Source organism: Lepidochelys kempii, chromosome 20, assembly GCF_965140285.1.
Source record: "Lepidochelys kempii isolate rLepKem1 chromosome 20, rLepKem1.hap1, whole genome shotgun sequence".
In the NCBI taxonomy this organism is placed as follows: domain Eukaryota; kingdom Metazoa; phylum Chordata; order Testudines; family Cheloniidae; genus Lepidochelys; species Lepidochelys kempii.
In genome coordinates, this window is record NC_136399.1 from 25,531,079 (window position 1) to 25,548,127 (window position 17,049).

The 17,049-nt window shown below is 58.6% G+C and overlaps 2 protein-coding genes across 2 annotated transcripts in view; both read right to left on the reverse strand.

Annotated features, from left to right (window-relative positions):
• PODNL1 (podocan like 1) overlaps positions 1-8,630 on the reverse strand; it is an 18,600-nt gene extending 9,970 nt beyond the window's left edge. The window contains exons 1-4 of the mRNA XM_073318954.2: positions 4,767-8,630; positions 3,764-3,959; positions 676-924; positions 33-126 (exon numbers count right to left, since the gene is read on the reverse strand). Coding sequence (XP_073175055.2) covers positions 33-126; positions 676-924; positions 3,764-3,959; positions 4,767-4,927 — 700 coding nt within the window. The 5' untranslated portion in view covers positions 4,928-8,630. The remainder of the gene's footprint in view (positions 1-32; positions 127-675; positions 925-3,763; positions 3,960-4,766) is intronic.
• Positions 3,956-15,390, reverse strand: LOC140901073 (uncharacterized). The gene is made up of 3 exons (XM_078849707.1): positions 15,209-15,390; positions 11,310-15,004; positions 3,956-3,985 (listed from the first exon to the last, which is right to left on the reverse strand). Exons 1-2 carry the CDS (start codon positions 15,388-15,390, stop codon positions 13,885-13,887), a joined length of 1,302 nt encoding a protein of 433 aa, XP_078705833.1. The 3' UTR covers positions 3,956-3,985; positions 11,310-13,884.
• Between the last annotated feature and the right edge of the window lie 1,659 nt (positions 15,391-17,049).

Consider the following 17,049-nt stretch of genomic DNA (forward strand, 5'->3'; position numbering starts at 1 on the left):
CCCCAGCCCCCTGCCCGCAGCGGCTCCCTCACCATCGGAGATGATGTGGTTGTTGTGCAGGTTGAGGGTTTTCAGGCTGGTCAGCTGGGCCAGCTCGTCATAGGGCAGCTCCCGTAGCTGGTTATTCTGCAGAAGGAGACCCCGCTCACCTCAGTCCCTGGGGAAGTGGGAGGCATTTGCCCAGGGCCGGAGGGCAGCAGTGAGAGAGACACGGGAGGTGGAGAGTCAGGGGAGGGCTGCTCTGGGCTCTGGCCTCCCAGGAGAAACACGTCCGATAGGCCCCTGGCTGCCCTCTGACCCCTGGAGTGCTACGTCAAACGGCCCCCGGCTGCCCTCTGACCCCTGGGACACCACATCCAAGGGCCCCCAGCTGCCCCTGACCCCTGGGGCACCACGTCCAACGGCCCCCGACTGCCCCTAACCCCTGGGATGCCACATCCAAGGGCCCCCAGCTGCCCTCTGAACCGTGGGCCGCTGCAGCCAATGGGTCCCAGCTGCCCCTGACCCCTGGGGCGCCATGTCCAACGGTCCCCGGCTGCCTCTGACCCCTGGGACGCCACATCCAACGGGACCCATCTGCCCCTGACCCCTGGGTCGCTCTATAGACCCTCCTCGGAAACTGGGTTCTGGCCCTGACTGGGCTCCCGGGTTCGCTGCGGGGCAGGGGACAGTTACCTGCAGAGAAAGATGCTGGACAGCTCTGGAGACGTTACTGGGGAAGACGTGCAGGTCGAGCCCACCGCACTCCACCGTCTCCTCTGATGGGCAGGTGCAGTTGGCCGGGCAGCCCGGGGCATTCTTCTTGGGCAGGCCCCCACCCCTGAGCCGGGGGGATGGCGGGGTGTCCTCGTCATCCTGGCTCCCGACCAGGCAGAAGGAGGGGATCTTCACAAAGAGGACCAGGAGACAGCCGCAGCTCAGCCGCTGGGGAGAGGGGAAGAGGGTCCGGTGAATTCCGGAGCAAACTGAACCGTCTGTATGCCACAGCCCTACGGAGCGGCGATCCCAGGGGCTCCTACCAGCCCAGGCCTGGCCCTGCTCGGCCCCATCAATGCAGGCTCTGTCTCCACAGCACCAGCCACTGCTGCGGGGGGATGAAGGGCCCCACTGAGCCAGACCTGCTGGGGATCCAGGCAGGTCGGTTTACAGGGCACTTGGCAGCTCTGAAATGCCTTAGTTGTTGTTTTAGCCGGCCTGGCAGCCGACCAGCTCCCCCCAGCTACACAGGCTGCTGTTTCACCTCCTCAGCACGGCAGCCGGATTGTGTGTGCACGTGTGTGTGCGTCTGTAAATTAACACATCAGCACCTGGCACAATGGGGCCCCGATCTCAGTCAGGGTCTGGGTAGCACCTGGCACAATGGGGCCCCGATCTCAGTCAGGGTCTGGGTAGCGCCTGGTACAATGGGGCCCCGATCTCAGTTAGGTCTGTGCAGCGCCTGGCACAATGGGGCCCCGATCTCAGTCAGGGTCTGGGTAGTGCCTGGCACAATGGGGCCCCGATCTCAGTTAGGTCTGTGCAGCGCCTGGTACAATGGGGCCCCGATCTCAGTCAGGGTCTGGGTAGTGCCTGGTACAATGAGGCCCTGATCTCAGTTAGGTCTGTGCAGCGCCTGGCACAATGGGGCCCCGATCTCAGTCAGGGTCTGGGTAGCGCCTGGTACAATGGGGCCCCGATCTCAGTTAGGTCTGTGCAGCGCCTGGCACAATGGGGCCCTAATCTCAGTTAGGTCTGTGCAGCGCCTGGCACAATGGGGCCCCGATCTCAGTTAGGTCTGTGCAGCGCCTGGCACAATGGGGCCCTAATCTCAGTTAGGTCTGTGCAGCGCCTGGCACAATGGGGCCCCGATCTCAGTCAGGGTCTGGGTAGCGCCTGGTACAATGGGGCCCCGATCTCAGTTAGGTCTGTGCAGCGCCTGGCACAATGGGGCCCCGATCTCAGTCAGGGTCTGGGTAGTGCCTGGTACAATGGGGCCCCGATCTCAGTTAGGTCTGTGCAGCGCCTGGCACAATGGGGCCCCGATCTCAGTCAGGGTCTGGGTAGCGCCTGGTACAATGGGGCCCTGATCTCAGTTAGGTCTGTGCAGCGCCTGGCACAATGGGGCCCCGATCTCAGTCAGGGTCTGGGTAGCGCCTGGTACAATGGGGCCCCGATCTCAGTTAGGTCTGTGCAGCGCCTGGCACAATGGGGCCCTGATCTCAGTCAGGGTCTGTGCAGCGCCTGGTACGACGGGGCCCTGATCTCAGTCAGGGGCTGCAGTCTGTGCAGGCTCTGGGGTGGAGTCAGTGATGAGAGGTTTGGGGGGCAGAAGGGGGCTCCGGGTTTGGGGGGCCTCAGGGCAGGGGGTTGGGACGCAGGCTTACCTCGGGCAGCTCCGGGGCGGCAGTGTTGCAGAGCCCTGTCCTGGGGCACTGCGCTGCACCCTGGAAGCGGCCAGCAGGTCCGGCTCCTAGGCGAGGGGGCAGGAGGCTCCGCGGTGGAGTGTGGAGCTGGTGCATCAGGCGGGGACAGCGCGTGGAGCCCCCTGCCCCCAACCCCACCGCCTAAGAGCCGGACCTGCTGGCCGCTTCCGGGGCGCTGTGCGGTGCCCCAGGACAGGTAGGGTCCAGCCTGCCTTGGTGCCACAGCACCGCCAAACGGACTTTTAATGGCTAGGTCGGCAGTACCGACAGGAGCCCCCAGGGTCCCTTTTCGACCAGGTGTCCCAGTCGAAAACCAGACACCTGGTCACCCTAACGATAATACAAGAAACCCCACTCTCCCACTGCCTGTTTCATTCCCTGGCCACATGCTTTACTGGAAGCGACGTGTACATTTGTGGAACAACAGGTACGCACTACAGGGCTCCCACGAGCTCTGTTCGGTATCCCAGAGAGTGATTTAACAGCAGATGGGACACAGCCCTGGAAAACGCCCTGGAGGGAATGACCCTGCAGGGCTAGATGGGCTCCGATAGATTCACCGGCCCCAATCCCCCACAGAACAACAGGTGCGGCCTGGACACACTCCTGTCCCGTCCCTCCAGAGCAGAATCTGTTCAGTCTTCAGCTTCTCCGCCGAGGCTGCCAAAATGGACCCAACTGTGACGTGGTTTGAAATTGGCCAGGACCGGGGGAGTTGCTCCCTCCCCCTTTGGGAGACGAGTGTGAAATGAGCGGGCAGGGTCCCAGCCCAGTTCCCAGCTGGCAGACAGGTCAAAACCTGCCAGCCCAACAGGCACTGAATGGCCCCTTGTTGACAGCTCCAACAAATTGGCCATAAAGAATGAGCTCTGCTCTGGGGTTGTACCTGCAGGGCAGGGATAAGGCACATTGATTGCAGGGTCTGGGGACCCTCACCTTAATGCCAGGCCCCTGCTCTACCCACTAGACCCCACTCCCCTCCAAGAGCAGCGAATCGGCCCTGGGGTCGAAAGCTGGATCTCCCCTGGGCCTTGCCTGGGAAATCTCCTTCGACACAGCCCCACCAGTGAGAGCGCTATCACTGTGTCATCGAACCCTGCTCAGAGCAGGTGGGGGGCAGGGCCAGAGGGAGACTCCCCCAAAGGCTGGGATGAATCCCTCATAAAATTTTCCCCTTTTGGCCAGTGCCAATGCATCTAAGCGGGTCTGGGAGACCTCCTCCCTCCTCCAGCACAGAGTGGGATGGCCCCCAGCTGCCCTCATGAGTCACCCGCCCAAGCAGGCATCGCTGGAGCCTCTTCGCCAATAAGCCTTAAGTCCGCTGGGTCCCCGAAAAGGCCGGAGCCGAAGCTCTCCCTCACCATAGCCGGGTCCCAGCTGCGAGGCTCCCAGGCTCCACTCTGCAGTCTTCCCAGGATCTTTAATTGAAGCCAGATCGGTGTGGGGCTCCTGATTCCCTCAGCTCTGTCTTTGCCTCTGAAATAAAGATCGTCCTCACACGGTCCCCACAGGAAGAGTTGCGTTCCGCACACGCCCGCACGCTCGCCTCCCGGGGCACTGGGAAAGGAAACGGAGAAAGCAACCTGCCAGGAGCTGTCGCACTGCAGCCGGGACGCTGTGTCTTCGCTTGGTGTTGTCTTCTCGTCTGATCAAAGCCAAGGGAGGGAGGTGGGCTGGGGGAGACTCGGGCTCTGGGCAAGTAGGGGGACTCTGGGTCTGCTGCGACTGGGGTTGCATAATGGGGCTGGCAGAGGTCCTGCCGGAACGTTTGGAAGGGATCACGTTTACTGAGTCTGGCATTCCAACCATGCACAGAGGCAGCTAGGACTCTGGGGAAACTTAACTGTTACTGTTTGTTTTTCCTGCGTGCGGTCGGAACCGCCATGTTCTGCCCCCGCCCCGATCCTGTGCTACTCCGCACCCAGTCGCTAAGCTGCCCTCCACGCAGGCTGGCTTGGTGTTAGTGCTGCCACATAACCCGGGGGGAAACTGAGGCATAATGAGCTGACGTGACTTGCCCAAGGTCACCCAGGGCATTGGAAAGAAGTCAGGAGTCCTTCCTCAAAATTCCGTCACTAGGCCCGACTCCCATGCCAGAGGTGGGAATAGAACCCAGGAGTCCTGACTCCCGGCCCCTCCTTCTCTATCCACTAGACCCCACTTCCATCCCAGAGCTGGGAATAAAACCCAGGAGTCCTGACTCAGTGTCCCTGCTGTAAGTACTGGACTAACACTTCCACCCCACCAAGCTGAAACTAGCCCCCACCCCAGGAAACATAAGCCCCCAGATCGTGCCCATTAGCCCACAAGTCTCTGATCTCTGGGCTCCGTTCCCACTAGGGACCCCAGATTTCTCCCACTAACCAGTGGGATGTGGGAATTCCCAGATTCCCCTCCCCTCCGTCAAGCACTGGGATTCGGCTTCCCGGCTGCCCACTCCTTGTTGCTGAGTTATCCAGGGGGCCAGCAATGGGAGGTTGCGTGATTCCCATATGGGGTAACATTTCTGGCTCCTGATGGGCCATGAAGAATGTAATTTGTCCAGCCTCAAAGACCTCCCTGGGAATCGCAGTGTTTGTACTTCGGAGTCAGTGGTAATGGCCAATTACCGTAACTGAAATACTTGTCACCCGGCCAGCTGTAGGCCGCCACAGTTGCCTCCAGCATTCTGAGTGCAAATTCAAGAGACCTCAGAGGCTTTCTCCGAGCCCGTCTGGACAAACCCCATGGGCTCTGCAGGGAGCAGGGGCTGACTCCCTGGATTGACTCCAAAACCGTCCCCTACCCCAGGATCACCCTCATACCAAACGAGCATTGTTAGATTCAAGGCAGCTATTTCTCTGGGCCCATCCATCCCAGAGAAGAATGAACTCCTCTCTGGTTCCCACTCTCAGTGCTGCTGCTGGCCCCTCTGCTCCAAACCCTTCATAACTCATGCCCCTCACACACATCTTGCAACAGGAGGTGGTGCCAAGTCTCTGGGCTTCTATCTCTTCTAGCGCCGGAAGGACGGCTCATCCCAACCACCCCTACATGCTGCTCTAGGCAAAGACAGGGATTGGCACCCCTTGACCCAGCTGGCTTGCTGCTTCCATCTCCCACCCAATCCTGGGGGGAGGGATAGCTCAGTGGTTTGAGCATTGGCCTGCTAAACCCAGGGTTGTGAGTTCAATCCTTGAGGGGGCCATTTAGGGATCTGGGGCAAAAATTAGGGATTGGTCCTGCTATAGGCAGGTGGTTGGACTAGATACCTCCTGAGGTCCCTGCCAACCCTGATATTCTATTAATCCTGCCTTGTCTGTGTCATTCCCCCAGCCTGCAGGGGCTACCTGGTTTCTGCTCATATGTCTGTGGCTGGTGCTTCGAGATTTCAAAACGTGCCCCCAGAATTCTTTGCACCTCCTACAGAGTTAGCAGTTCAGAAGTACTGAGGCAGCTGCCACAAAGGACTCTGGGACCCTGAAGTGCCCACTACTGCAAAGGATTCTGGGGTACTGAGGCATCTCTGCAGCAAAAGTCTTACACCAAATCAATGCTGTCATGTTTCTGAACACCCTCTAGTGGTAGTTCTCATTACAGTACTTCTTAGTACAGGAAATGTCTGTTGGGCTACCCTACCTGGAGCCCCCCCCAATCTGAGGTAACATGCACAGCTCCCCAGCACACATGCAATATTGCCAACCCCAACCGTTCAAGCTCCAGGAGACATTTGAGTTCTTCTCCTTTGCCTTTTTGAGCTGTACAAGGGTCATGTTTCCAGACTTTCCTCTGCTGCGCCGGGCTAGAATAGGACGGCTTTTAAAAAAGAAAAGCCGAGAGTCTCACGTAATAACATGACTCCAAGAACTGGAGCTTTAAGAAAACCACCAAATATCACAAGACTAGGCAAGGCTGCACATGGGGGGCACCAGACAGGCCACTTCACCTTTCTGTACCTCTGTTTCCCCATCTGTGATGTGAGGAGGATGATACCTCGTTTAAAGCTGCTTTGATGAAATGCGCTACCTGAGAGCGAAGTATCAGACTTGTACCATTTCGACCCAACCCCTCGCATGTTTCAGCCTCAATTCTTTCATTCCTTGCAAACTGAAATCCAAGGAGGATGCTAGAATGTGCTCCAGCCACTGCCAAAATCAAATTAAGAAGCCTTAGCTGTGTTTTAAGAAACCCCAAGCTCTCCTTTCGAAGTCACACACTTCCTATAATTACAGACACCCCAGACCAAGCCAGGTCACTGGAAAGCACTGAAGCTGTTAAAGCCATGGGGCCAGATTTCCAATACCACCATGAAGTACAACAGAGAACCCCACCATCCTTAAAGCAAAACTGAGGAGTACCCAAACTCCTTACAAGGTCAGAGTCATCCTTGGCTCCTAATTGGCAAAGCCCAATTTCTTTAAATCTAATTTACTTTCCTGCCATTCATATAACTTTGCAATTTGCTCCTCAAGGGGTTTACGTCGTTTCTCTGTAGAGGACAGGAAGGAACTATGGATTTGCTATATCCAATCTGACCATCCATCCCGCTAGGCTTCTGTCTGTCCAGGTTCAGAGCACTGCCCCATGTAATTTAGTACACCTGCTTCCCCAGTGCATTGGATCAACATCCACCTACTCTAATCTCTCAGCTCCTGCTTCACAAGTTTGGTTAAAAGGTTAAGTGACTTCACTGGCAAAAGTTCTGCTGCCGACAAAATTATTTTGGCAGAGCACACTCCCACATGGGTGCTGGCACCTTGAGGCCACACACAGCATCAGGGTGTATGGGCAAAAAGGCGTTGCATTATGGGTAAGCATCCCAGCATCCTATGTGTCCCACCTGCAAGTGTGCTGCCTTGTGGGGAATTTTTAGGATGCGTGGTGGGATATCCGTACTTCTCTCAGGGAACAGTGGGAATTTGGGGTCAAAGGCCCATAACTCCCTCTGTCCTGTCCCATAATCTACTGCCCTGGCGCATCATCTTCGAACGCGCTGTTGAAAACCCAGATAGACTTTTGAAAATGGAATTTAGCTTCCTTAGGCACTATAAAAATTTGACCCCTGAACCAAAACGTGATTTAGTCCCATATCCCTGACTCCTGCTGCACTGGATCAGACCAGTCGCACTGGTCCACTAGCCTCCTCTCACCACTGGGACTTTACAGATGTCACTGTTACATATAATGAATGAGGAGAGATCTCAGACTCTCTGCTCCAAAATCACCATCGCCAACTTGAACTATAGGAGACTCTCCATTAGCCAGGAACAATATAGAGCCTATGACCCACAACTGAGCAGTTTTACATTGATATCCCATGGCCACTTCTTTGTAGAAATACAGGTGGCAGTGTTATTTTTTTTAAATAAAACCTTCCTGAGCCCTGCAGCAATCAGATGATGCCTTGAAGCATGACAGTGGATTAACACTTATCTTGCCTTACATCACTAACAATGCTATGATAGTAACAAGATTCCCAAGCCCCTGTTTTAAAAGTATTCCTGGTATTTGACTGGCCGACTCTTGGAAGCTAGTTTTAAAGGCCTATTTATAGGCCCAGGCTCCAGCCTGGCTTGGCTGGCTCAAGGCCAGGATAGAACTGTAAACATATTTTTCTGGCTTTTCTTTTCCAAATCCCACATTCTGACCATTTGCCAGTGTATTAAGAGTCCTGCCAGCTTCTGAGTCAGACAGAGAATAGAGCCATGACTCTGTCTCTGTCCTGCAGAGAGCCTGTGATCAGGCCCCAACTGTTTCAACATGAGAATCATAGAATATCAGGGTTGGAAGGGATCTCAGGAGGTCATCTAGTCCAACCCCCTGCTCAAAGCAGGACCGATCCCCAATTAAATCATTCCAGCCAGGGCTTTGTCAAGCCTGACCTTAAAAACTTCTAAGGAAGGAGATTCCACCACCTCCCTAGGTAACACATTCCAGTGTTTCACCACCCTCCTAGTGAAAAAGTTTTTCCTAATATCCAACCTAAATCTCCCCCACTGCAACTTGAGACCATTACTCCTCGTTCTGTCATCTGCTACCCCGACAACAGTCTACAGCCATCCTCTTTGGAACCCCCTTTCAGGGAGTTGAAAGCAGCTATCAAATCCCCCCTCATTCTTCTCTTCCGTAGACTAAACATCCCCAGTTCCCTCAGCCTTTCCTCATAACTCATGTGTTCCAGTCCCCTAATCATTTTTGTTGCCCTCTGCTGGACTCTTTCCAATTTTTCCACATCCTTCTTGTAGTGTGGGGCCCAAACCTGGACACAGTACTCCAGATGAGGCCTCACCAGTGTCGAATAGAGGGGAACGATCACGTCCCTCGATCTGCTGGCAATGCCCCTACTTATACATCCCAAAATGCCATTGGCCTTCTTGGCAACAAGGGCACACTGTTGACTCATATCCAGCTTCTCGTCCACTGTAACCCCTAGGTCCTTTTCTGCAGAACTGCTGCCGAGCCATTCGGTCCCTAGTCTGTAGCGGTGCATTGGATTCTTCCATCCTAAGTGCAGGACTCTGCACTTGTCCTTGTTGAATCTCATCAGATTTCTTTTGGCCCCATCCTCAAATTTATCTAGGTCCCTCTGTATCCTATCCCTACCCTCCAGCGTATCTACCACTCCTCCCAGTTTAGTGTCACCTGCAATTTTGCTGAGGGTGCAATCCACACCATCTTCCAGATCATTTATGAAGATATTGAACAAAACTGGCCCCAGGACCGACCCTTGGGCACTCCACTTGATACCGGCTGCCAACTAGACATGGAGCTATTGATCACTACCTGTTGAGCCCGACAATCTAGCCAGCTTTCTATCCATCTTATAGTCCATTCATCCAGCCCATACTTCTTTAACTTGCTGGCAAGAATACTGTGGGAGAGAGTGTCAAAAGCTTTGCTAAAGTCAAGGAACAACACGTCCACTGCTTCCCTTCATCCACAGAACCAGTTATCTCGTCATAGAAGGCAATTAGATTAGTCAGGCATGACTTGCCCTTGGTGAATCCATGCTGACTGTTCCTGATCACTTTCCTCTCCTCTAAGTGCTTCAAAATTGATTCCTTGAGGACCTACCTGCTCCATGATTTTTCCACGGACTGAGGTGAGGCTGACTGGCCTGTAGTTCCCAGGATCCTCCTTCTTCCCTTTTTTAAAGATGGGCACTACATTAGCCTTTTTCCAGTTGTCTGGGACTTCCCCTGATCACCATGAGTTTTCAAAGATAATGGCCAATGGCTCTGCAATCACAGCCGCCAGTTCCTTTAGCACTCTCGGATGCAACGCATTCGGCCCCATGGACTTGTGCACGTCCAGCTTTTCTAAATAGTCCCAAACCACTTCTTTCTCCACAGAGGGCTGGTCACCTCCTCCCCATGCTATGCTGCCCAGTGCAGTAGTCTGGGAGCTGACCTTGTTCGTGAAGACAGAGGCAAAAAAAGAATTGAGTACATTAGCTTTTTCCACATCCTCTGTCACTAGGTTGCCTCCCTCGTTCAGTAAGGGGCCCACACTTTCCTTGACTTTCTTCTTGTTGCCAACATACCTGAAGAAACCCTTCTTGTTACTCTTAACATCTCTTGCTAGCTGCAACTCCAGGTGTGATTTGGCCCTCCTGATTTCACTCCTGCATGCCCGAGCAATATTTTTATACTCCTCCCTGGTCATTTGTCCAATCTTCCACTTCTTGTAAGCTTCTTTTTTGTATTTAAGATCAGCAAGGCTTTCACTGTTAAGCCAAGCTGGTCGCCTGCCATATTTACTATTCTTTCTACACATTGGGATGGTTTGTCCCTGTAACCTCAATAAGGATTCTTAAAAATACAGCCAGCTCTCCTGGACTCCCTTCCCCCTCATGTTATTCTCCCAGGGGATCCTGCCCATCAGTTCCCTGAGGGAGTCAAAGTCTGCTTTTCTGAAGTCCAGGGTCCGTATTCTGCTGCTTTCCTTTCTTCCTTGTGTCAGGATCCTGAACTCGACCATCTCATGGTCACTGCCTCCCAGGTTCCCATCCACTTTAGCTTCCCCTACTAGTTCTTCCCAGTTTGTGAGCAGCAGGTCAAGAACAGCTCTGCCCCTAGTTGGTTCCTCCAGCACTTGCACCAGGAAATTGTCCCCTACATTTTCCAAAAACTTCCTGGATTGTCTGTGCACCGCTGTATTGCTCTCCCAGCAGATATCAGGGTGATTGAATTCTCCCATGAGAACCAGGGCGTGCGATCTAATAACTTCTGCGAGTTGCTGGAAGAAAGCCTCGTCCACCTCATCCCCCTGGTCCGGTGGTCTATATTAGACTCCCACCACGACATCACCCTTGTTGCTCACACTTCTAAACTTAATCCAGAGACTCTCAGGTTTTTCTGCAGTTTCATACTTGAGCTCTGAGCAGTCATACTGAAAGCTTCTGGGCTAGCCCCGGATCTGGGGAACAGGGTATTTCCCCCCTCACTGATCCTCTGCTCTCCTGGCAGGTGAATTTCAATGCCAAGGCTGAGCCAAGATACAGCGTACGCAGGTGAAATGCCTCCTTATGCCAAGTGAGATTAATTTGGTCCTAAGGATCTATAGTGATAAAGATGTCTCGTGGCAAAAGGCGAGAACTTGGAGTCAGGACTCCTGGGTTCTATTCCTGGCTCTGAGAGGAGAGTGTGCTAGTGGTAAGATCAGGCGTCTGGAAGCCAAGACATCTGGGTAGAAAGCAGGAGTAAGCATCAGGACTCTTTGGTGCTACTTCTGGCTATGGGAGAAGCCTAATGGTGAGAGCACCGGGAGTTCGTCTCTATCGCCGGCGCTGGAAGGCAGTGTGACCTAGCGGTTAGTCCGAATCACTGCGCTACATCTCAGGCCCTGTGACCCTGGCCAATTCACTTTCCTTCTTTGTGTCGCAGTTTCCCCTCCCTGAGATAAAAGGGGTTAATCATACTGACCTACCTCCCAGGAGTATTGCGAAGCTCAAGCCATTAATGTTGGCAAAGTGCTTGAATGCGTTGGATGGAAGATGCAGGAGATGGTCAGAGTATTATTAAAACCCCAACATTGATGAGAAGGAGGAAGCTCTCAGCTTGTTTTCTGACTGATTCCTTCAATGTGCCCCATAAATAAGTCACTGATCATTTACTTAAGTCATGCATAAATGAGGATGGTGGATGCTGCGTACCACAAGCCTTCTAGGATTCTACAAGGGATGGGTGACCCATCCTTTATGTCCATGGCTTCAGACCTCATTTTCATGCCACATGCAGATGATTTCACATGATGTTCAGCTGTGACAAGATGACACTGGGCTGCATCAGTGACATTTCCAGGCAGTTAGATGATGTTTCCTCGTGATCTTTCTGGTGGTGCTCACCACCCGACTGAGCACATCACAGAGCTGAAGGGATTTATCGTCAGAACTTCCCTGGGACATAAATCAAGTCTGGATGTCTTTCTAAAGGAGATGCTCAAACTCAGATAGAAGTTTGGGGTTTGCTTCAGGAATCACTGGGTAGGAGTCTCTGGTCTGTTTTCTGCCAGAAGACAGATCAGCTGATCAAAATGGTCTCTTTTGGCCACAACGTCCGCAAATCTCCCTCCTTTACAGAGGGGGGAATGTTTTAGTGCAGTCTGATGACGTTTCAGTGCAGGGCGATGACACAATTTGGTTGGGATGTAATGACAGTTTAAAGCATCTTGCCATTGGGCACAGTGTCGTTTGGTTGGCATTGAGTTGCACCATGGCTGGGCATGATGCCATTTAGCTGTTCCTACCACTGGGCAGCACCACCATAGATCACAACATGGTTTGGTTGTCAGCCCAATTGAGCAAGGTGGTACCATTTGGCTGCCCATCATTGTGGACCATGCCACTGGGTTGCTGCCCCATTGGGTCCTAGGCCGTTTGGCTGTCATTGTCTTTGGGCTACACCGTCATTGGGCACAATGCCATTGAGTTGTCATCCTGTTGCGCGCCTTGCCTTTTCCCTGTGTCACGCCTGGGCTTTGGTCGTTGGGACACACCACGCCCTGTTGGGCGCCACGCTGTTGGCTCTCGGCTGTCGCCCCGTTGGGCGCCGTGCTGTCGGCTGTCGGCAGTTGCCCCGTTGGGCGCAGTGCTGTCGGCTGTCACCCCGTTGGGCGCCGTGCTGTCGGCTGTCAGGCTGTTGGCTGTCGCCCCGTTGGGCGCCTTGCTGTCGGCTGTCAGGCTGTCGCCCCGTTGGGCACCTTGCTGTCGGCTCTCGGCTGTCGCCCCGTTGGGCGCCGTGCTGTCGGCTGTCGGCAGTCGCCCCGTTGGGCGCAGTGCTGTCGGATGTCACCCCGTTGGGCGCCGTGCTGTCGGCTGTCGCCCCGTTGGGCGCCGTGCTGTCGGCTCTCGGCTGTCGCCCCGTTGGGCGCCGTGCTGTCGGCTGTCGCCCCGTTGGGCGCCGTGCTGCTGGCTCTCGGCTGTCGCCCCATTGGGAGCCTTGCTGTCGGCTCTCGGCTGTCGCCCCGTTGGGCGCTGTGCTGTCGGCTGTCGGCTGTCGCCCCGTTGGGCGCAGTGCTGTCGGATGTCACCCCGTTGGGCGCCGTGCTGTCGGCTGTCGCCCCGTTGGGCGCCGTGCTGTCGGCTCTCGGCTGTCGCCCCGTTGGGCGCCGTGCTGTCGGCTGTCGCCCCGTTGGGCGCCGTGCTGTCGGCTCTCGGCTGTCGCCCCGTTGGGCGCCGTGCTGTCGGCTGTTGTGCTGTCTGCTGTCGCCCCGTTGGGCGCCGTGCTGTCGGCTGTCGTGCTGTCAGCTGTCGCCCCGTTGGGCACCGTGCTGTCGGCTCTCGGCTGTCGCCCTGTTGGGTGCCGTGCTGTCGGCTGTCGCCCCGTTGGGCGCCGTGCTGTTGGCTGTCGCCCCGTTGGGCGCCGTGCTGTCGGCTCTTGGCTGTCGCTCCGTTGGGCGCCGTGCTGTCAGCTATCGTGCTGTTGGCTGTCGCCCCGTTGCGCGCCGTGCTGTCGGCTGTCGTGCCGTCGGCTGTCGCCCCGTTGGGCGCCGTGCTGTCGGCTCTCGGCTGTCGCCCCATTGGGCGCCGTGCTGTCGGCTGTCGCCCCGTTGGGTGCCGTGCTGTCGGCTCTCGGCTGTCGCCCCATTGGGCGCTGTGCTGTCGGCTGTTGCCCCGTTGGGCGCCATGTTGTTGGCTGTCGCCCCGTTGGGGTCCATGCTGTCAGCTGTCGTGCTGTCGGCTGTCGCCCCGTTGCGCGCCGTGCTGTCGGCTCTTGGCTGTCGCCCCGTTGGGCGCCGTGCTGTCAGCTGTCGTGCTGTCGGCTGTCGCCCCGTTGGGCGCCGTGCTGTCGGCTGTTGGCTCTTGGCTGTCGCCCCGTTGGGCGCCGTGCTGTCGGCTGTCGTGCTGTCGGCTGTCGCCCCGTTGGGCGCCGTGCTCTCGGCTGTCGGCTCTTGGCTGTCGCCCCGTTGGGCGCCGTGCTGTCGGCTGTCGTGCTGTCGGCTGTCGCCCCGTTGGGCGCCGTGCTGTCGGCTCTCGGCTGTCGCCCCATTGGGCACCGTGCTCTCAGCTGTCGTGCTGTCGGCTGTCGCCCCGTTGGGCGCCGTGCTGTCGGCTGTTGGCTCTTGGCTGTCGCCCCGTTGGGCGCCGTGCTGTCGGCTGTCGTGCTGTCGGCTGTCGCCCCGTTGGGCACCGTGCTCTCGGCTGTCGGCTCTTGGCTGTCGCCCCGTTGGGGTCCATGCTGTCAGCTGTCATGCTGTCGGCTGTCGCCCCGTTGCGCGCCGTGCTGTCGGCTCTTGGCTGTCGCCCCGTTGGGCACCGTGCTCTCAGCTGTCGTGCTGTCGGCTGTCGCCCCGTTGGGCACCGTGCTCTCGGCTGTCGGCTCTTGGCTGTCGCCCCGTTGGGCGCCGTGCTGTCGGCTGTCGTGCTGTCGGCTGTCACCCCGTTGGGCGCCGTGCTCTCGGCTGTCGGCTGTCGGCTCTTGGCTGTCGCCCCGTTGGGCACCGTGCTGTCGGCTGTCGTGCTGTCGGCTGTCGCCCCGTTGGGCGCCGTGCTGTCGGCTCTCGGCTGTCGCCCCATTGGGCGCTGTGCTGTCGGCTGTCGCCCCGTTGGGCGCCGTGCTGTTGGCTGTCGCCCCGTTGGGGTCCATGCTGTCAGCTGTCGTGCTGTCAGCTGTCGCCCCATTGCGCGCCGTGCTGTCGGCTCTTGGCTGTCGCCCCGTTGGGCGCCGTGCTGTCGGCTGTCAGGCTGTCGCCCTGTTGGGCGCCTTGCTGTCGGCTCTCGGCTGTCGCCCCGTTGGGCACCGTGCTGTCGGCTGTCGGCAGTCGCCCCGTTGGGCGCCGTGCTGTCGGCTGTCGCCCCGTTGGGCGCCGTGCTGTCGGCTCTCGGCTGTCGCCCCGTTGGGCGCCGTGCTGTCGGCTGTCGCCCCATTGGGCGCCGTGCTGTTGGCTCTCGGCTGTCGCCCCGTTGGGCGCTGTGCTGTCGGCAGTCGCCCCGTTGGGCGCAGTGCTGTCGGATGTCACCCCGTTGGGCGCCGTGCTGTCGGCTGTCGCCACGTTGGGCACCGTGCAGTCGGCTCTCGGCTGTCGCCCCGTTGGGCACTGTGCTGTCGGCTGTCACCCCGTTGGGCGCCGTGCTGTTGGCTCTCGGCTGTCGCCCCGTTGGGCGCCGTGCTGTTGGCTCTCGGCTGTCGCCCCGTTGGGCGCCGTGCTGTCAGCTGTTGTGCTGTTGGCTGTCGCCCCGTTGGGCGCCGTGCTGTCAGCTGTCGTGCTGTCGCCCCGTTGGGCACCGTGCTGTCGGCTCTCGGCTGTCGCCCTGTTGGGTGCCGTGCTGTCGGCTGTCGCCCCGTTGGGCGCCGTGCTGTTGGCTGTCGCCCCGTTGGGCGCCGTGCTGTCGGCTCTTGGCTGTCGCTCCGTTGGGCGCCGTGCTGTCGGCTGTCGCTCCGTTGGGCGCCGTGCTGTCAGCTGTCGTGCTGTTGGCTGTCGCCCCGTTGCGCGCCGTGCTGTCGGCTGTCGTGCCGTCGGCTGTCGCCCCGTTGGGCGCCGTGCTGTCGGCTCTCGGCTGTCGCCCCATTGGGCGCCGTGCTGTCGGCTGTCGCCCCGTTGGGCGCCGTGCTGTCGGCTCTCGGCTGTCGCCCCATTGGGCGCTGTGCTGTCGGCTGTCGGCTGTCGGCTCTTGGCTGTCGCCCCGTTGGGCGCCGTGCTGTCAGCTGTCGGCTCTTGGCTGTCGCCCCGTTGGGCGCCGTGCTCTCAGCTGTCGGCTGTCGGCTCTTGGCTGTCGCCCCGTTGGGCGCCGTGCTGTCAGCTGTCGGCTCTTGGCTGTCGCCCCGTTGGGCGCCGTGCTCTCAGCTGTCGGCTGTCGGCTCTTGGCTGTCGCCCCGTTGGGCGCCGTGCTGTCGGCTGTCGCCCCGTTGGGCGCCGTGCTGTCGGCTCTCGGCTGTCGCCCCATTGGGCGCTGTGCTGTCGGCTGTCGCCCCGTTGGGCGCCGTGCTGTTGGCTGTCGCCCCGTTGGGGTCCATGTTGTCAGCTGTCGTGCTGTCGGCTGTCGCCCCGTTGGGCGCCGTGCTCTCGGCTGTCGGCTGTCGCCCCGTTGGGCGCTGTGCTCTCGGCTGTCGGCTGTCGGCCCGTTGGGCGCTGTGCTCTCGGCTGTCGGCTGTCGGCTCTTGGCTGTCGCCCCGTTGGGCTCCATGCTGTCGGCTGTCATGCTGTCGGCTGTCGCCCCGTTGGACTCCATGCTGTCGGCTGTCGGCTGTCGCCCCGTTGGGCGCCGTGCTCTCGGCTGTCGGCTGTCGGCTGTCGCCCCGTTGGGCGCTGTGCTGTCGGCTCTCGACTGTCGGCTGTCGCCCCATTGGGCTCCATGCTGTCGGCTGTCGGCTGTCGCCCCGTTGGGCGCCGTGCTCTCGGCTGTCGGCTGTCGTGCTGTCGGCTGTCGCCCCGTTGGGCGCTGTGCTGTCGGCTGTCGGCTCTCGGCTGTCGCCCCATTGGGCTCCATGCTGTCGGCTGTCGGCTGTCGCCCCGTTGGGCTCCATGCTGTCGGCTGTCGGCCCTCGGCTGTCGCCCCGTTGGGCTCCATGCTGTCGGCTGTCGGCTGTCGCCCCGTTGGGCTCCATGCTGTCGGCTGTCGGCTGTCGCCCCGTTGGGCGCCGTGCTCTCGGCTGTCGGCTGTCGTGCTGTCGGCTGTCGCCCCGTTGGGCGCTGTGCTGTCGGCTGTCGGCCCTCGGCTGTCGCCCCGTTGGGCTCCATGCTGTCGGCTGTCGGCTCTCGGCTGTCGCCCCGTTGGGCTCCATGCTGTCGGCTGTCGGCTGTCGCCCCGTTGGGCTCCATGCTGTCGGCTGTCGGCCCTCGGCTGTCGCCCCGTTGGGCTCCATGCTGTCGGCTGTCGGCTGTCGCCCCGTTGGGCTCCATGCTGTCGGCTGTCGGCCCTCGGCTGTCGCCCCGTTGGGCTCCATGCTGTTGGCTGTCGGCTGTCGCCCCGTTGCGCGCCGTGCTGTCGGCTGTCGGCTGTCGCCCCGTTGGGCTCCATGCTGTCGGCTGTCGGCTGTCGCCCCGTTGGGCTCCATGCTGTCGGCTGTCGGCTGTCGCCCCGTTGGGCTCCATGCTGTCGGCTGTCGGCTCTCGGCTGTCGCCCCGTTGGTCTCCATGCTGTCGGCTGTCGGCTGTCGCCCCGTTGGGCTCCATGCTGTCGGCTGTCGGCCCTCGGCTGTCGCCCCGTTGGGCGCCGTGCTCTCGGCTG